The 20,867-nt window shown below is 42.2% G+C and overlaps 1 protein-coding gene across 1 annotated transcript in view; it reads right to left on the bottom strand.

Annotated features, from left to right (window-relative positions):
• ncam2 (neural cell adhesion molecule 2) overlaps positions 1-20,867 on the bottom strand; it is a gene marked incomplete at its 3' end in the record, with an annotated part of 258,585 nt that overhangs the window by 14,556 nt on the left and 223,162 nt on the right. Inside the window, exons 9-15 of the mRNA XM_083938175.1 lie at positions 19,894-20,044; positions 17,348-17,535; positions 15,842-15,938; positions 14,243-14,416; positions 12,338-12,457; positions 11,364-11,485; positions 9,245-9,419 (exon numbers count right to left, since the gene is read on the bottom strand). Coding sequence (XP_083794301.1) covers positions 9,245-9,419; positions 11,364-11,485; positions 12,338-12,457; positions 14,243-14,416; positions 15,842-15,938; positions 17,348-17,535; positions 19,894-20,044 — 1,027 coding nt within the window. The remainder of the gene's footprint in view (positions 1-9,244; positions 9,420-11,363; positions 11,486-12,337; positions 12,458-14,242; positions 14,417-15,841; positions 15,939-17,347; positions 17,536-19,893; positions 20,045-20,867) is intronic.

Below are 20,867 nucleotides of genomic sequence, written 5' to 3'. Positions count from 1 at the left end.
ATTTCTTCTGTGTGACTTGAGTTTACACACACTCTCCGACTCCATCAATTCTTATTTCTCTGCTCTATTAACCATTTTACTGACTTCTTCTGATTACCTGTTGATATATAGCCCCATTAGAAGTTTCACTCAATTGCTCGAGATACAACTGCTCGTGTGGCACCTGAAGCCATTCACACACGTCTCACTATGACAATACAAACTCATTAGGCGTGAGCAGTGATTGACTGTCCTTGCATTAGATCTGAGAGACTCGATTAATGACAACCCAACGGGCTTCATTGATTGGGAAGGTAGCAGACGCTAATCTGCGGGGGGGGTAAACATAATCATTTGCGGATGCGAGTGAAGGATTCGTCCGAAAGTGCCGACTTTGGAGTGTTGAAGGGAAAGTTTGTCTGAGGAGGCCCTCAGAGAGTTAAATGTAATCATTACATGCTGCCTGGTTTAAAGGAGAGGGAGGAGCCCAGCCTCGTGTCCAAGGAGGCAGCCCGACTCAAGTGCACTTAAGAGTCAGCAAAGAGGAAATAAAAAATGAGTGAAAACACAGGAAATTAAAATCTTAACTTCGATGAACATGCACATCCTTAACAATCAACCCCAGAAAGACTTCAAAAATATGTGGTCCAATTTCCTGCAATTGGTGCTTTCTGAGATATGTCAGAAGGAATGAAAGGGGCTCTACCTTGATGTTGTAATCCAAGTTTAAAGTCACACAAACTGCACTTAACCAAAAAGTTTAGTTTCATGCATCAAAGGGTAATAAATAAAAACAGGCTGCAGTGCTGCTAAAAAGCCTCCAAAATTGCCAAAATCAGTAAGAAACTGTTCTCCTCCTCACCTCTTCATCATGTTATGAAAGGAAGAGTCTGAAAACATTAAACAATTGTTTTTTTTTATTAATAAATGTAGTGATATTTTGATTTTGATTATAATGTTTTATTATTCAGGCAGTGTGAGTACCGTGCCCAAACAGGTTCCACGGCTAAAGCCTAGTTCGTTTGACCAGTGTGAGTGCAACCGTACCGTGCCTAGGAGCGGCCTGCTGTTTGCCGTCCACGGACCGTTTGGGAGAGGTGGGCTTTTGTAAAGCACGTTTGCACATGTGTGAGCATGAGTGGCGTGCACACGTGTACGAGCACGAGGCCTACGGCGGGTCTCACGTCATTTTATGTGCCCCTGTTGGGACATAGAAAAAAGAAGGAGGGACCATGCGCGGACATTTAAAACAATGGCTGCGAAAGGTTCACATTGGTGTGATGCGGAGGTGGAGTGTTTACTGCAGATTTGGTCGATGAAAAGATTCAAAAACAGTCGACAAGACGCAAAAAAACTCTGAGGTCTGTGGAAAGATTTGTAAACAAAGCCACGCATCGCGATAACGTCATCAATGCGTGTGACGTGTTACGGCGTGATGACGTATAGGCAGCAACTGCCCAGGCAGTGTGAGTACAAACGGGCCTGGCCAGCAGAGGGAGAGGGAGGGGGGAACAAGTACCCTAAAGCCTGGGGCACGGTACGGACGGACAGTGTGAGTGCGCCCTCAGTGGGCATACAAACACGTCTTTTTTTAAACTACTTTCTGTGCAGAAACCAGTAGTAATCCACCCACATCAAAGTCCGTTAGTTGGGAGATTAATTATGATATTAACCGTGAAATCAGGATGGAAACTGAACCTGGATTCATTTTTATACATACTTTTATTTTGTTTACCAAGCATGAAAAAACTACTTCATCGTAAAAAGACCCAAAGTAATAACTGTTATCCTTAAAATTTGTTTTTTATTATTACTGGAGAGGAAAAGGATCTAGTATTTTCCCATGATGACACCGGACAATAGAAAGTTAGAACGTTTTTTAAAAAAAATGCATGGTTGGTTGGTTTCTGGCAGAATTTCAACAATATTGAAAAGTTTGTACAACTCATAACTCAAGTTAATTAAGATTTAACAAAAAAATAATATTTGAAAGAATAAATGTTTTAGCATCAAGAGAAAAAGTATCTTGCCTTTTTTCTCACGTTAAAAAATGTATGTACGTGAGAATGAGCATCATATGGGACCTTTAACGCTGCTCTGGTTTCTGGTATATAAAGGTACGATGCCTTAACAACTTTCCACTGCCTGCAGCTCAGGACTGTGTATTAAAAAAGAAACCGTTAGTTGACAGATTCAGAAGTGTGTCACCGTCTCTGCTCTCCTCACAGCTCAGCAGGAAGTCATCTCCCTGCTTGTCATGCTTATGATTAAATATTTACATAGCCAGGGATGATACTGTCTGGTGTTAAATACTGTACACTCTCTCGGAAGCACGCTCCTTTGTTCAATGAATAAATGAGTGAACAAACATGTAAACATCAACAAACATCTTGTATCGCAACGTTAAGGAGTGTAGCCTTTACTCCTGTAAGTTATATGACACGTAATCATTGACGACACGTAAATGATTACATAAATCAAATCAGACAGATGTAGGTCTGTGTTGTCATCTTCAATCCATATTTTCAGCTTTAGTTTTACAATACTTCCAGTTTCACTTGGGCAGCAGATGCCTCTTTGTTCCCTAGTTTCCAAGCATCAGTGATACTTCAACTGATTATACTCAACAAAGGGGCGCTTTTTCATCCTGGATAAGCCTTCAAAGACTGTTTACCGTAGACATTATTTATTGTATTTGTTCCCTTAAAAAGTGCTGTGGATATTAGATGACTGACTCCCTACGGTCGCAGGTAATTTATTCAGCAGTAGCTACTGGAAAACCCATGAAATATATTCAGTATCATCATAAAATCCAAAGGTTTTGACGTCAGGTAGCAGAGTAGAGCCAGTAAAGGATTGGACAACAGAGGTGATTGTCAAGCATATTTTTCATTACAATGCTTTAAAAATAATGACTTCATTCTTAAAAAAAGAAGAAGATGGAATTGATTAATGTAATGTAGAAGTTTGCAATTCCCATTTTGATCTGCTGGCAACACTTCCAGGAAAAGTTGCACTTGAGCTCACAGGGAAGGAGAGAGGCCGTTTCAGATGAAGTGCTTTGATGAGATTACTGCAACAAAATCTATGACTCCTGTTTATACCAAGGCTTTATACGGCGCCTGCCTGGAAGGAGAAGGAGAGCGCCAAGAAAAATACAGCCACAGCGGAGCTAAACACAAGAAACACCACACTGTATGTGGCCTCACTGTTACTTCTGCTCTCATGGAGAATGTAGGTATTGGAAGAAGTACTCTGGTTCACTGCAGGTGAAAAGGGTAAAAATTTAATCAAATTTAACTAATTCAATTTAATTGATATCATCAAGAAACTTCACGTATTAATTAGTTTTCTGAGAGTGTATGCTTAAATATGCAAATGAGACGTCTTATTAAATAATTTGCATACATTTCCAAAAGAGAAATGTGAACACTGGATAAAGCCAGGTTCAGGTTTGATTCTGTTGAAATATTAATCAAATGCTTTTAAAAAAGGAACTCTGGACTTTTTGTTGTTGTCAAAAATCAGAAAAGGCAATGGTGCAGATGGTGGCGCTATAACAACAAACGTATCTTTTGAACTGTGAGAAAGAAACAAAATCTATAAATGAATCTATCAATGCTTTGTGCTTTTTTCTTTCTTTTTTTTTTTTAGACCATGGACATAGCATCTCTGTCGAGGTCCGTTCTCTCAACTTGATCCAATCATATTGGACTACGGGAGTCGCCATCTTGTCAGACTTTTCCTCTCGCCAAATAAGGGCATGTATGTGACGTTGAGGGGAGGGAGATGCGTCCATCTGGCTGACGTTTACCCTCCGAGGAGAAGTGAGGGCCAGAGGCTAGCTGTCACTCAAGAGGCCACGCCCCTAATTATTCATAAACTTTAACCTCCAATAAAATAAAAACTAGCCTGGAACAAAAACATTCACCCCCCTCAGTGTTGTCATGGAGATATGAGCTAAACATACGGACTAGAATGTTTTTTTTGTACCAGGTCTTAAACAGGTTTAATGATGCTGTGAAAACGGTCTGTTTAACATGGGGGTCAATGAAACATGACCCTAGTGGACACTCGGAGAACTGCAGGTGTTGGCACGTCCTGATTGGATCAACCAGGAAGTCGCTGAGGTGCTGGCTCGGTGTAGACATGATGTCTGAGTGGCCACGGCAAATTTGGTGCTTTTTGGCCACTAGGTGGCGCTGAAAGAGCATCATCTAACTATGAAAGGAAGTGTCCGTCATATACTGTGTGACTGTCCTTCACATATCTCAAGAACCGTTCATCCAGCTGCTGATTTAAAAAAAAAAGTCTTAAAGGGAAGAAGAGTAAATTGAAAAGGAGCGAAGGACAGCATTGCAATCAATGGCATTTTTCTTAAAGGATTCTCTGTGAGCAGGAGTGGAGGGAGGTTATGCAGCCTGTTACAAACTCAAATAGGACGGAAGAAGGCGGATATAAGAAAAAAGCCAATTCAATAACCTGCAAATGCATAATACATAGAGAGAGAATTGAAGAGAGAGATTGCTTGGTGAGAGACAGAAGACACCTATACAATGTGAACATATTCTCAGGGACAGAGAATAAAAAACCCAAGGAAACGTTTCTTTTATCGAGTGAGCGTGTGTGTTAATATGAGAGAGAAGAGGGAAAAAAGGCGGTGAATTGGAAAGACAGTCCACGAGTGGGATTGGAAGATATTTCACATCTAATATTGTTGATTGAGTTGACCAGACTTCCCCAATATCCAATTTGATTCAATGGAGCAGAAAGTCATTTTTCTGTTTGACCTGCACGACTCTCAATGATTAGACATAGGAACGGACCTTCTTTGGGCTGAAATGATTTGACTTGATTCACGTTTTTTTGCCCCATAAATATGCTGTAAACATAAACGGACATTATGACCGCGTAAATGTGTGTAAGATTTGGTCGCTAGTTTGGAAAAGGAGTAATTGCAGAGTCCTGTGTGAGTATGTTTAATATATAACATTATTCATTATATAAAAGTGGATATTACTGTTTTTCATACAACTGAACTGTCAATATGTCAGCTTTGTTCAGCAACCATCATACTATAATTATGGATTGGACTCTTTTCAAGGCACTTAAAGCTCTTTACATTCATTCACACACTGTCACACCGCTGGTGGTAAACTACGACACTAGCCGCAGCGGCCCTGGGGCTGGCTGACGGAAACGCGGCTGCCATTCACCTCTTACGGCCCCTCCGACTGCCACCTCAAACATACAGCAGTCAGAGCATAGACTGTATAAAAAATGGACGTAGCATACCCATCGGGGTCCGCTCTCTCATCGTGATCCAATCATCCTCACCTATGGAAGTCGCCATCTTGTCTGATTTTAACTTCGTCTCATTTCCACTTACCAAAAAAGAGCATGTATGTGACGTTGGGGGGAGGGAGATGCGTCCATCTGGCTGACGTTTAACTCCGAGGACAAGTGAGGGACAGAGGTTAGCTGTCACTCAAGAGGCCAAGCCCCTAATTATTCAATAAAAATCCAATACAATTAAATAAAAACTAGTCTGGTACAAAAAAATTCACCCCCCTCAGTGTCATGGAGATATGACCTAAACATACAGACTAGAATGTTTTTTTTCCCCAGGTCTTAAACAGGTTTAATGATGCGGTGAAAACGGCCTGTTTAACATGGGGGTCAATGAGAAACTGCTCTATTACGAAACCTGCTCCTAGTGGACACTCGGAGAACTGCAGTTCTTGACACTTCCTTATTGGATCAACCAGGAAGTCGCTCAGGTGGTGGCTTGAATCGTACACATTCACACGAGGTAAGGTGAGGTAAAGTGTCTTTCCCAAGGACACAACAACCCGACTCTACCCTATGGTGGTAGAGCCGCCCTGCTCGAGCACCTGAGCCACAGCCGCCCCTACGACTACTGTTGCTGGACTGAAACTGAATTATTCACCCATTTATCCATTACTTTGAGATTACTTCATGTCAATTATCATTACTTTTATCTAACGAATGCATCTTTTTTTTAATTTATAAATTTACATTATTTTAAGCTATTTATTCCGACCACTTACATTATATTGTCAGTACCTGTTCAAAACTTCTGTGCTTGCTTGATAAATACTTTCACACATTTTTACATAACATGTACTGTTCAGGTGAAACAGCTGACACAATGTTATGTGGATGTATTCTTTTAATCAAATCATAACTTATACTTAAACATTTTTTAACTAATGGAGCTACTCTACAATCTTTCCATATAGTCCAGGGCTGCTGCAGAAGTACAAGTACCCCTGGTTGGGAATCACTGGTCTACTGTACACTCCTTTAATGTCCCCATACCGGAAGGCTGGGCGGTGTTACTCTTCCCAAAACAGAGACATAAAGAGAAAAACGCTCTCTCTCCTGGCTCTTTCCCACCATGCACTGCTGTCCCCTAACAAGGGAGGACAGCCAATCGAAGTGACCCGCCTGAAGCTTGCCGTTTCCCTGCTCTTGTTTTCTATTTGAAAAGCAGCACACTCTCTCACAGGCCATTTAACCAGTGCAGTAATGACAGAGGCAAACGCTTGCTCGATCCAAAACAGCACAAATGCACGTGGTAACGGGGTTGAAGAGGAGCCCTAAAACAGCCTTTCTTTTTGTTCTCTTTTGTTTGTTTTTCATGCAAGGCTACAGGGGAAGTGCACATGTATGTATTTAACCATGTGCTGTTGCCTGCTAATTCAAAGCCTCCTGTTTGCTTATCCTGCACACCGTGTATGCATGCTAGCTCAAATGGCCTGGAGGACTTGGAAATGAGAAGACTCCTGCACATCTAGGCTTTTTTATCCCCTGGAACATTAATCACGAGCAAAAGAAAGAGTACAAGAAGCAGTGAGAAAACCTCAGCATAAGGACGACACTCAGCCAGAGCGGAAAGAGATGTCCGTGTTTGTGTACAGGCTTATACGATTGTTGCTCTTTCAAATGAGAAAATAAGCTCGACTAACCATGCAGAAGCATTCTGTATGCGCCGCATTGTGGTGCAGAATTGTAAAGCAGCACCACAGGAGGAGCATAATGTAAAGAAGAAAGAAGAGAATGATATTTAAGAGAAGAAAACCACAGCCTGAGGAGGTTTATACTTGTGGTCTGTTGGGTTTCTTTGAAGCAAGTGTGGACATCTACACTCAGACTGTCTTGGACCATTTCCAAGTGTTTGTGGTAAAAGTGCATGGATTGTTTGTCAATGAATTGACGGGTTTTAAGTCTATAAAACATCCAAAAATGGGTCTGGAGCTTCTTGTCCTGTCCCACCAACAGATACTTTATTGATAATTGAATTGAACTGAAAAGAAACTAGTCACATTCAAACAGAACTAAAAACTAGATAGTCTGATCCTTAAGGCGCACTCACACTGTCCTTCCGCACCGGGCAAAAACAGGTTTTTTGGTCGATGAAAAGATTCAAAAACAGTCGACAAGACGCACAAAAACTCCGAGGTGTATGGAAAGATTTGTAAACAAAGCGACGCATTGCGATGACGTCATCAATGCGTGTGACGTGTTACGGCGTGATGACGTATAGGCAGCAAGAAGCATTCACTGAGGCCCAGGTAGTGTGAGCACAAACGGGCCTGCCCAGCGGGGGGAGAGGGAGAGGGGGACAAGTACCCTAAAGCACAGGGTGCGGTGCTGAAGGACAGTGTGAGTGCGCCCTGAAATTACAACGTACAGTATAGAAAGTCGTGATACCCTTTTGAAATAGTCACTTTTTTGGTTTTACATAACATATGTTTTTCCAGCTGGTTTTACACGTTTTGCCACATTGGTTGAGTGGTCAAGTACTAGAATAGTAGGTAGTCCACAGATGTAATACTTTGTGGAGGCACCATCAGTCTGTTTGGATATGTCTCTACCAGCTTTGTGCATCTTGATTGGGAAATATTTCAGAACTGTTGGAGTTCAGTCAAATTCTGTGGTGAGCGGCGATGGACTGCACCCTTCAAGTCCATCCACAGATCCATCCACTGACCGAAATCCTACTCTGAACGGTCCTCAGAGGGATAGTTAAAGCCTTAAAAATAATTTTATATCCTTCTCCTAACTTGTGCTTATCCACAACTTCATCCCTGAGAATTCTTTGTGTAACCATGCAACACTAAAACTGGTATTTCTAAAGGAACAGCTGATTTTAAGCCTGAGAATGTTTATAACGGTTATTCATCACTCATCACTTTTCCATTCCTGCTATTCTAGTTTGTCCTTTTTTATTCATTTTCAGAAATTAAAGAAAAAACAACAACACTTGAATGTTGTAAGGCAAAAATGTGTAAATGTATTATCATTTCAGGCTTTCTTCATAGTCTTTTAGTCCTTTGCCTTTCGTATTTGTGGTCGTTTGGTTTCTGCTTCTAGTCTTTTGATTGACTTTCCAACAAGACTAATAACTTCAAACTGAGGCTGCGGTCCAAGTACCCCCTGATCCCCTGGGCTCCTGGGCCTGTGTCCCATAAGCCCTTTTAATAATCCATCCATCACTCAGCCTGTAAAAAAGTGCTAATGGAACTGTATCATGTCCTCTGTGGCTCAAGGGGAAGCCCTCTAATGTTTGAAAGAAAATAATGCTGATGAATAGACTTTTGAGTTGCTGTATGAGAAATGAAAAGTGCATTGTTTTGGGAGCTTGACCCCATTAAAGCTTGACTTCTGTCCAATTAGATGTCCACTTTTTGTGCTTTTTGACAGCAAACAGGCTCATTTGGTGCTAGGTTTGTTCACTTTTTCATAACGCTGTGAATAACTTGCCAAATACAGGTGAGTCAATGTCAAACAGAGGTTTTGAAGTGCAGCTTCATTGACGTTTTAGCAGCTTTCCAGTGCACAACGTTAGAAAACTGTGCCTCTCTCTGGTTTCTCAGATTTAAAACATCGTTCAATAATCGTGCAGGGAGAAATTCATTACAGGAGAAGAACAGGCACCGATCTCTCCGTGGGCAGCAGCCCCATTTCTCCAGAAAGCAACGCAGCAATGAGGCCTGCTGCGCTCTGAGGCACGCTCTATCTCGACTGGTGCATCTCGCTGTCTTTTGTTATCGCCAATGCTGCCGCTCCTTCAAGAAGCACGAATAACAGACCGCTTAACACAACAAGTTTGGAACTGTTCTCTTGGGGGCTTTCAAAAGGCATTAAATACCAGCAAGAAGTAGGCAAAGAATGGGGGAAAGTGGACATATTAGTAAGGCAATTCACAACACAAAGTTTGCTTTTATCATGCTTTTACCTGTAATGTCAGGTTTCTGCGGCATGAAGAACTGATAGAAGGTGGGCTCAGACAGGCCCTTGACGTTGCGCGCTGTGATTTCCACTTCATATCTTGTGTTCCACTGCAGCGGCTGCAGCATCGCAAAGTCATTTGCTCCCGGGACTAGCTTGGTCATCCACTGCTCCTCTTTATCCTGAGGGGGCAGAGAAGAGGAGGATACAGGAGAAATATAAAAGACATGTAAAATGCCTCATACCCTTGGATAAATTTCAAGTTTAATCAATGCTCTAGATTTCGTTTTCGTCTGCAAGCATCATCAAAGGAGAGCAGAGGAAGTGTTGTTTTATGCTATAAACAACGGCTTACCGTTTGTGTTTTTAATCTGGGGATTTGGAGAGTTACTGTAATCAGAAATTGAGTTGCCGTGGTGAAAACGCCCACACACATTCACTTGCATCGGTAAAAGGTAAATCCTCTTTTTCATCAAGTTCTGTTACCTTGCTGTTCCTTTGTGGCTTTTTCTCCTTCCTTACATCGTTCTTCCTTTCCTTCCCTCCTCTCTTTTTGTCGTGAGACAGATTGCAAACAAAAGGATTGAAAAACCGAAGAGCTCGGGCCAACTGCTGTACATGTGCCAAATGTACCGTGTGCTTACCATTCTTGCCTCCTTGGCACCTTTTTCCTGCCGGTGTTAGAGGACAGAGAAGTGTGCAAAAGCGGGTGTCAAGGTCCAGGGCGTGAATGTATTTAACATTTGCCTGGATTGTCAGCTGAGTATGATGGGTCTGTGTGTGTGTGTGTGCGTATTCGAGACTCAAGACTATTCAATCCGTCTCCATCCTTAATGCGTGTCCCTCCATGATTGTGGATGATGACTGCAGTGTAAAGCATCTCTTTTTCTCCGCACGTGCTTCCTGCTCGGCCTGGCTGAGACTTCCCGACCCTCTTTCCCACAGCGTGTTTTCAGTATTATTTTTTAAATCGCTGTCACTTTCTCGATGAGACAGAGAAATGCCTGCTTGGACACATTAGCACAGGGGAGATAGGAGATTTGGACAAGCACAAATCCACTTAGTCCTGTGGAGAGTTCTTGTACCAGCGCCATCATCGTCTCTGCTTCCTGGCCTCATCTCAGTCGCTCGCCTTATCTTGCGAGTTTAAGCTGCTTTTTTGCAATTTTACACACACAAAAAAATTAACTGCCTAAATGGATGAGTGAATTCTGAGAGCCTGTGTGTGTACTCTTTTAAAACATGAATTGTAAGTGACAAGGATAGGGAATAAAGTAGAGATTCTCGAGCAGAACATTATTCATTTTACCACCAACGCACCAACTCAATGGAAGGGAACCTATCACGCTGATGAGTCGTGTACTCCTCCAGGAGGAAAATGCACTCCCAGTGTCGCAACTTATGTGGCAAAATTACACATTTCAAAGTGAAAGAAAATACCTCCTTTAAGTGAGATGGACGGCTTTTTGTTCATTTAGGAGCTTTGCTTTATTCAGTGTGTTGGAAAAGTTTGGTCAATGGTTAATGTTTGGAAATAGGAAAATCGGGTTATCAATCTTTTTGATATCAATATTCTCATGGAAATCTACGAAGTAACATCTCGACTCAGACTGATCTTGGCGATATTTAGACTGGATTAACCCTCTGAATTCAGTTTTTGGGTGTTTTTACCCACTGTGGGTTCATTTTCACTCCAATATATAAATCCAGCAACTCCATGAAAACAGCACATTCAAAAATGTCTTTCATAAAAACAAGAAGGAATGTATATGAACAACATTATTCCAGTGCCCACATGTGTAACCAACGATAAAAGAAGAATTGGAGCTCCACATGCTATTCTTATTTAACTACATTTTTGGCACCTCTCATCACTGTATGAACAGCCTGTAGTCCAACTGTGACTGTTGGTCTCAGCTGAGTCAATCATAGAAAGATGACGCATTCAAGGACAGTTGAAAATCCGATGATAATGTCTGTTTTTACAGTTTCTGGATACGATAAATGGTGTAAATTTGGCGAATTTTAAAGCATTGTTTTCAAAGCAGCTTGTGGATTTTAGGGTTCAGGAGCGGATTCTCACAATACAAGCCATGTTTAACTGTGAAACACCCTAAATTACTCACAGTCTTGTACTTGACGATGTACTCCACGATGGGCATCCCTCCATCGTCCTGCTTGACCAGCCCAAGCCTGTAGGCCTTGCCCATTCCTCGCTGCCCGTGGACCGCTGGTGGACTGGGCTCTCCTGAGGGAGATGCGAAGAGGAGGCTTCAGCAGAGAAACAATAAGTCTTTGTGTGCGTTTTTTTTCTGTGTGCATTCCCATGGAGGGGAGCAGGTGGCAATGTGAGATATGAGATAAGGATGCGGTACGAGGAGAGAGAGGGTTTAAAGCTGAATTAAATTCATATTACAAGGCAACTCCCACTGCCCGGCCATAACTAATGTTGACTGGAGGTTCTTATTATTCACTGTATTTCACTAATTGGGTCTTCTTTCTCACATTCATTCTCAGCAGCTGCACTGCTGTATAATATTAACGGTGGGAATACTTTTCTATGGCCTTGCCTAGATTTACTACAACCTGCTGTGCCAGATTGCCGGAATAAATAAAATGCTTATCATAAAACCCATGCAGTATATAATTTTTTGATGCAGCAGTTTTACATCAAGACACACGTTGGACAGGATCTGTTCCCAGCTCCAATAATCTGGATTCACATCACTGAATTATGAGTAGGTTGTAACTATTTCAAATACATACACACTGGAGTTTCAAAAGATGGCAAATAGGACCTATTTCACTCAGATGCTGAATATATTTTGCAATAATTCTATCACACATCTTTATTTAATTGTATGTAATAACAGCATAAACATCCTTCTCATATTAATCCAAGGGAATTTTCATTTGTGACATGATGGGTTGTGCCAATTAAAGATAACCCCAGTCTAGTTCTATAGGCCATTGTAGTGATGGATGACAGTTTTATTGGGGGGTCGGATCTTAGAGTGGAGAAGCTTTTATTTTGAAGAACGAATAAGGAAGCGTGCCCTTTGTGTGGGGGGAACAGAGGCAGCGTCGGAAACAGACTTACGGATGGGTAAAGTCTGGAAGTTCTCTGTGTGGCTGAACTCTCCCTGACCCTTTCCGTTGACAGCTGCAACTCGAACCTCGTAGGTGGTGTTGGGCTCCAGTCCTGTCAGCACCACTGTCGCTGGAGAGAGAGAGAGAGAGAGAGAGAGAGAGAGAAAGAAGAGTTCATATCACCTGGAAATACGTGGAGACCATCATGTAGATAGCAGAGTGAGGAGGGAGTTTTCAGGGAGGAAAAGTATAAACTGCTTGTCTGTAGAGAAATGATTTCCACAGTTTGGTTCGCTAGATGGCCAGGGTTAGGCATTGATCTCTAATGGCGGGTTTAGCCACACCATAGTGCACAATGCTACGGAGAACTATAGCAACAGTCGTCTCTTTTATTCTTACTGTAACTTACCTCAGTTATTGGAGAAGGTAGGGAATCTTATTACCAGCCCGCATTACAGACTCCTATTTAAAATCCACAGTCACCAGAGTATATTTACATAACCTTCACTGTTCAGAGAGACCGCAGAGAGTCTGCAGTGTAATGAGCTTGAGTGAAAGTTGTTGTTTTTGTCAGTCTGCACAAATTAAATACTTGAATGGTAATAGGTGCCTTTTGCAGTTCTTAAATCCTGGAACTGAAAACAAATGCTGCAATTTGCAGCGGTGCTCGGTTACTTTCTCGGCTATAAGCAGACATTTCAATTTGGGCAAAAGCATTGAAATGAAACGGGTCCAGGCATCTCATTATAGTGAAGAGTTTATTGTGAAGGGATCTTCTACTGAGTATATCTGAAGTGGTCTCTATGATTATGTGACGCCACTTACTGGTTTGTAATTAGTCCGGCTCACAGTTTTAACTAAACTAAGCACGCAGGACATGCACAACTTTATTCATGCAGTTCTGCTCCTGACGTTTCCTCCCTTTCCCCTTCTTTATACCGTTAAAGTGCTGCCTTCTGTTTAGTATTCACCTCACCGCATCTACATATTGTAATTGACTCCGAAATGAAGGATATTAGTGATAAGCCCTTTAGGTTTGTCAGACCTGCTTATCACTCGACCATTAGTCCTCTGGCTTCCATTTTCCAGCCATCCATCCTTCACCTGATGGTGCACTTTCCACCAACAGGCTCAGAAATCAATTTGGAGTCGTAAAGCATGAGGAGAGGAGGCGTGCGCTCTTGCAGCTTAGTCGAGTTCTGGCACTCTCCCCACGAGGCGTTTGAGGTTCGTCAAGACCCAACAACATCTCTGGGCTGAGGCTTTGAAGGATCACATGGCAGATGATGTGATACGGCCTCTGCTCATGTGTGATCGGTGCCGTTCGATGTGCGGTGGGCTGAACAGACAGAGATGCTGCTCAATGCCCGATGGGATGTTAATCTGGCGCGTCGAGGCGTGACCTGGTTGGTCTAAGAGGTAGAAGTTTCAAACGATGTGACAAAACTCTAAAGATTCTCATTCCTTAGAAGTGAAGATGACTTATTTCCCATTGGTGATCATGTACATGTATGTAGGACGGGTTTAAGACAGGTCAGAGTTTTTTCCTACTTTCTTAGGCAGCCATTGGTTTCCACTCAATTCAACATAGTCGTAAAAACAAACTCTTGGGTGCCGCTTTATATTACAGAAAGGTTCTTGCAATGAATGCTAGTTAAAAGGGTCTTATAAGAGGCTTATTAACATTGTGTCAATGAGACTATATACTGTAAGTGCATAATAAAGGATATATCAACCCTAACAAGGCAACGTACTTGCTTTGAATGTGGCGTCTGCAAAAAGCATAGTTAATCGTTCATAAATGCAACATTTGTCTCTTATAAAGGCTTACAATGTCTTGATCTAACAAAGGAAAGGGTGTGAAAAGCTTTGCCTTCAGTGTTAAGATTATCAAATGAATCTAATTCCCACTCACTCTGGATGCTGTGGGACTTGACATCCCTCCACTCCTGTGAGCCGACCTCCTTGTACTGGACCAGGTAGTAGCTGATGGGCACACCGCCGTGCGAGTCGGGCTTCATGAAGGTGACAGTGGCCAAGCGCTGGGAAACAGCCGAGAGACGCACCGAGTATGGATTTGATGGCACATCTGAAAAGAGGACAATAGTGACGTGGGCCAAAGCTTCAATTCAGGAGCTGCAGTATAATATTTTGCTGCTTCATGAGAAAAAAATGTGCATATGCACAATAATAAAAATAAATGTACTTTCTACCTGAAGATGAAGGTATTTCAATGCTGCAGACAGCACTCACAGTGCACTCTACCTCTTACATCACTGTCACCCCCAAGATTAAACTAAATATATACATTATTGCAATACTATTTGTAAGCCTTGAAAGCAATTTAACACACATCTGCATCTTTATTTTGTCCTTGTTTCAGTCGCAGACCAACGTGCACGCTCTTCTTTTAGTGTGTTTCTCACTGGGACAGCACCAGAACAAAATTTACTTCAGGACATTTCTAGTGCTTTTTACTCAAGGCTTCACTTTGACAACAGTGTGAAAAGAAGAAATAATGAGTTCTTTCAGCTTCCATTGGAGATCATCTCTCCTCTGAGTCCCAACTGTGTGTGTTTGTCTGGAAGCCCATTTATGCCAATACAAGAAACAAATCCAATGAAAACTCAGCTTCGTGATGAATAAAACACTTTCTCAAACTAGTATCACAAAAAAACATACTGTTTTAAAAATGTATCTTTGGATGTGCTTTCTTCTCTTCTTTCTGGTTTAATTCTCAAAACAAAACCCTCGTGTGGACAGGTGTTGCAAATGACAAACACTGTGATGTTCATCTAGAATAAAATATTAAAAACATCTCAAAATAAAGACTAAGTATGTCAAAATAACGATAAACTCTTAAATATACCAAGACATTATTTTGAGAGAACTTATTATTTTGAAGTCGGTCATTATTTCAAGAAAGTGTCTCATTATTAAGTCATTATTTAGCAACATAAAGTCGTTATTTCTTGAAGGTTTCTCATAACAGGGCCCTTCTTATGGGCTTCCATGTGCATGTGTGTTCCCCCGTGTCTGTGCATCTCTGCAGGACTGTAAGTGCCAGAACAACTTCCAAAACACATTGTTTTCTGCGAGACTTCATATTAGGTCAGCTTTTTGCCCACGTCTTTCCTCCTAAGCCAGAGCAATTCAATCTGCACTAAAGATAATTGGACTCCACTATTGTGTGTTACCTCGCGCTACCGTAAATTAGGGGGTACTTCAGTAAATAGTGAGGGGTATGGTAAATCAGCTGGCACTATTTGAGATTAGGCCAGCTAAATGGAGGCTGGGAGTTGTAGTACTATTTATCTTCCTGAGAATTGCAAATAAAGCCATTACCATCAGTAGAGAGGTAGAGGGTTACAACTTGGTTAAACAGTTGGGGTTACTGTGAGAGCAGTGATGCAGAAGGTGTTGGATCCCTGACGCCACACATTTGAGACTTGAAATGAACTCACTAAATCAGGAGAAGAGAGGCCACACAACAGCGGCAGCTCTGCACACTCACCTGCCTGGGCCAGAATGAACTCCTGGTATCGAACTCCGATGTTGTTCCTGGCTGTGCAGTTGTAGCGGCCAAAGTCCCTGTCGGACATAGGAGTCACCTAGAACAAGGGGGAAAATATATTTCTCACATCTCTATTGATACTCTCTAGCCAAAGCTCTGAGATACGTGCTTCCATCCCTGCACAATAGAAGGGAATGGATTTTTTTTTCTTTGTGATAAATCACATATGGAGCTGCAATATCAACATTTGCATATTAGCAGTAGGTCAAATGCTTGCGTATTGTGACGGTGTTGTTTGTAATGACAAACCCACAGATAAGTTTTAACATCTTTTAGCTCATTACTTCACTTATTGTGGTGTATTAGGGCCATTGTAGGAGTTTTCTTAACAGAGAAGAAAGCAGTGACTCCGTGTATCCTTTTAAAACGTGGAGCTTATTTCACTTATTTCACTGTACTTTTCACTGTACTGGTGTGGCCTTTAAAGAGTGTGTTTATCGAAGAAGTATTCTCCCATACCATATTTTGCAAGAAATCTTGGATAGTCTCTGATATTAAAGTGTACGAGAAAAACGTTGTTTCATTTTTTGTTAAAGAATCACATCTCTTCCTCTCAGAGAACAGTCGAGTTTCTTACTTGTAAATGAAACAATTCAGTGTTTTCTTGCAAAACTACCTGCCTTCCCACCTTTTTTTTTTTATAACTAAAAAGGCCCTAATACGTACAACGTATTAAATCCCAGCGAACCTATACAGCTCTGATAAACTCACTGTACACTTCCTGCCCAGCAACAAATGTCACACAGACAAAGTTAGTGACTAGCTGAATATAGTCGAGCATTTAGCAGCTAAGGATTATTATATATTTTTATATATACATATATATATATATATATATATATATATATATATATATATATATATATATATAGGCAGCAGTAGCTCAGTCCATAGGTGACTTGGCTGGGAACCGTCGGGTCGCTGGTTCAAGTCCCTGTGTGGAGCGTGGACTGGTGGCTGGAGAGGTGCCAGTTCATCTCCTGGGCACTGCTGAGGTGCTGTTGAGCAAGGCACCGAACCCCCAACTGCTCGGGGTGCCGGTCACTGGCAGCCCCCTCGCTCTAACATCTCTCCTTAATTGCATGTATATAGGTCCTGTCTGTGCATGTGTGTATTTCAGGCCTGTGTGTTTGTAACATGATTAATAATAAGAGTGAAAAAATTCAATTTCCCCGTTGCGGGATAAATAAAGTAATTCTTCTTCTTCTATATATATATATATAGAATAGAATAGAATAATCCTTAGCTGCTAAATGCTCGACTATGTTGCTATATATATCATATATCTCTCCAAAATGATGTTTATAGACCAAAAACAGAGGGAAAATAGAATGACTAGCCTATGAATCATTGCAAATGCTGCTCTATATGTAATTGGTGTGTGAACTTCCTTGTGTTCTCTAACTGCCACTAAACTGACCAACACAGCTGTGAACATGTACCCACCTCCAGCACAGACTTGCCGTCTGCACTGTGAACCCGTGTGTTGGCAGTCCCCTCCGCAGAGATGGTGAAGCGCTCCCTCCTCCACAGCATGGTGGCAGGAGGGTTGGACATCACATCACAGCTGATATTCACAGGGTTCCCCTCCCACGAGTAAAAGATGGTGTGGTTCGTCAGGAACTTTGGTATATCTGTCCGAAAACATACCGATGTTATCTCTCTCTCGCTCTCTCATTTATATGGTAAACCAGCTTTTTTTTGCACTAAAACAAGACATAAATTGCAAAAAGAGTAATTACTGGTGTGTGTGGAATGTGTGGCAGGCAATTAAACACTCAAATCAAAAGGTGATGCTGTGCTGCATGATCAAAGACAAAATCACTTGCTGAGCGTTAACCCACAGCCCGTCCTCAAAGAGAGAAGAAAAATCATTTCATTAACGCTTCCCAACCTTCCCTCTGCAATGTTAGAAAGGAAACTTAATTGAAGCCCCCGCGTGCTGGAGGGAGGGCTCTCTGTTATGATCGTCTCCCCCAGAATAAAAGTAAAGGATGCAAACAGAAGCTTATTTGCCCTCAAAAAGAAGGAAAGGCAGTAATGGACAATGGTGTCGGCGAGCCGTCGTGTGGATTTCTTTCGGCCCAGTCGGCCCAGCTCAGTCTGGGAGGCATTATGGCTGTTTTATGCTCGCTTGCAGGATTCCATTAAAGAGATTGATGCCTGGCTCTCTGTCACAGCCGAGGACGCGTTATCCCCCTGCAGCCTGCAGTGACTTAGTAAATGAGTTCATTAGTTCGGAGGCAGCGGCTGGCTCGGCCCTGCCACACTCAGACTCACAGCCTTTGTCTTTCTGCAGAGTGGGAGTCTTTGAGCAAGTTGTCAGCTGTGGCTGCAGCAGAACAAGTTTACAGTGTGATGACGGCAACTTTGCTTCACGGTTGGAGAGCGTGTGCATGCATGTGAGGTTTGTTTTGTTCTACATCATGATGCCATTCAACCTTTTTCCAAATTGTCAACTTTTCAAGAGCTATGCAAAACAGCGAATCCATGAACCGAAGAGTCACCTCAGTCAGAGGAGGAGAAAATTGGTTTCAACATGACAACAGCGACGCACCCCCCCCCCCACACACACACACTGTCTCTGAGTAGATTTGTTTGTCTGCCCTCTCTCTTTGTTGTTCCCCTGCGCTTCAAGGTGGAAGTGCCGCTACCACATGCACTTTCTATTTGTCTCATTCAGGCAACAGAGCCGCTCTCATAATGAACCTAATAATTCCGAGGCCAAAATGGAGATATTTGCTTCAGAGCTCATTAGGCAGGGGATAGCCCGCCCCAAATAACCCCAAACAACCAGCACTGAGGAATGGGTGTGCTCATCGGGGAGCAGAGGAGCTGTCAGCAGGGGAAAACGAAAGGCGACGCATGATATCCTCTCACTAATTAACCCTTCTGAAGGCTGTGTGCGTGGTGAGTTGTTTATTGTAATATAATGATGTTCAGAAAGAAAAACAGCCACAGTGTGAAAAGAATTATTATAACTAAGCTCGGATGAACTTTTGAACTCTGAACAAGACTGCAGGGCTGCGTGTATTCTCGCTCGGTTGCTAATTCGACGGCTTAAAGGTATGGACACGTTTCATTTTCACATGGAGGATCTGATGGAAAATGCACAATTTGGAGGAGTTGGTGTGGTTATAACAGGTCACGAGGCCCCTTAGGTAATGGTTACACATGTATTTGCTGACAAAAATAAGCACACTCAACTTCAAAACTGTGTTTCTTGTTAGGGCTGTCACAATCATCGCATTATCACACAATTAATAAGATGGCAAGCAAACACGGCAACCACCACAAACATTATGTCCACATTTTTTCTTGTTTTTCATGAAGCTAGGCTGTTCATGTTTTTCACTTAAATGCATGTGTATTAAATGTTAAAGTCACAATGAAAACAAGAGCTAAGAGTGTAATTTATCTGCCACGGTGGCAGGTAAACAAAGGGGCCAACGAATGGGTCGGATGTGGGTTAACAGGTTCGATGTGTTTCCATTCACATACCCCACATCAGTGGACCGACACACTGTCTCTTTGTTGCTATTGTAGCTGACCAGGGACCTATAGGCGGCTCTTCTAGCTCCACCGTTTCATTTGCGCTCGCCATAGTGTGACTGGCTCTGCCACAACGCTTGTTATGCTAACCTCAGCACCTGTTGCTAAAGACCAACAGCTAACGGTTTCTGTGAGATCAGGTTCTTTGTTGCATCAATCTATATACCATAGGTAGATGCACTTATATGGCATACCAAAAAAATAACATCAAATGTTGCCCCGTAGAACAAAATATTTATCTTATGCTCATCTATGTACAGTCTTTTTGGGATCATACCAGCACTCCCATCTTGTGCACACCTACAGTACAACCACAGAGGTGTTTTCACTCTCGTCGCCTAATTGGACCTCTGCTCAGGCCAGCGTGTTCAGTCTCATTAGCAGGAATAGCTGTAAACACCTGTGTGTGTGCACAGTCATCCCACAATAAACATACTCACATTCAATATCCAGGAACATGCTCTTCTGATGACCTCCGATCCTGCTCAGCGCTTCGCAGTCAAAGCGTCCCAAGTCTGTGAGCTTCACGCCGCTGATGGTCAACACCGACTTGCCATGACGGCCGCGGACTTCAAAGCGTCCGTCCTGACTCTGAAGACAGAGATATACCACGTTTTATGTTCTTCTGTTAAGATATTAAGCGAGACCGGGTCAGAAATTCTAGCTTTACCTTTATTTATGGGTGTTACAGAAGTGGCATTTACATCCCTGTAATTTCCACGCAGTTGTTGCCCTTAATAAGTGGTTCGGTGTGTGAAATTGTGATCAAAATCAACCCAGATACAAGATTTGTAGCGTGGAAGAGAGCTGGTAATCACACAGACTGAAACAGGAGGGAAAGGTTATACTTGTTATGTATAATAAGGCAATTTATTTGCAATACTATACTTTTGCCACATCCGTACTTGGGTCTGTGTAAAGCTGGTTTGAGATATGAAGGGAACATGAAACAAACATAATGTCAAAGAACCTAGAAAGCAAACTAAACCACAGAAAGTTCCTCACCCAACTTCAGCCCCTTGACCCATTCTGAGCCCCCCCTTTGCAGGCAACCGTCACTTGTCACAGAGTCCGGGTTAATGCAATAAACTGTCGATTTATTACAAGGTCATTACATCTGTATGAAGACAGATGGTATCAATTTGAAGCAACGGGTCAATTACAGCAGATGAGGCTATCATTCCAGTAATCGACATTCACTCGTAATGAGAAAAAACACCCCAGGAGCATCCTTGTTGCAGACACTATAAGGCTGTAGCCCGAAGACTGTTAACAAACAGATAACCTTTGTCACCCCCAACAAACTACTTTTCAGGGGTCCTGTCCATGATGCATTGAAGAGCTGTGGCAGGGTTTTTAGATTTGATTGGATACACTGGGTAAAATCATTTCAAACAATGCCCCTTGCTGCCTT

Source organism: Echiichthys vipera (genome assembly GCF_963691815.1).
Source record: "Echiichthys vipera genome assembly, chromosome: 23".
NCBI classification, from domain to species: domain Eukaryota; kingdom Metazoa; phylum Chordata; class Actinopteri; order Perciformes; family Trachinidae; genus Echiichthys; species Echiichthys vipera.
Note: the sequence above shows the minus strand (reverse complement) of the source record. Positions and strands in the feature narration are given on the sequence as shown.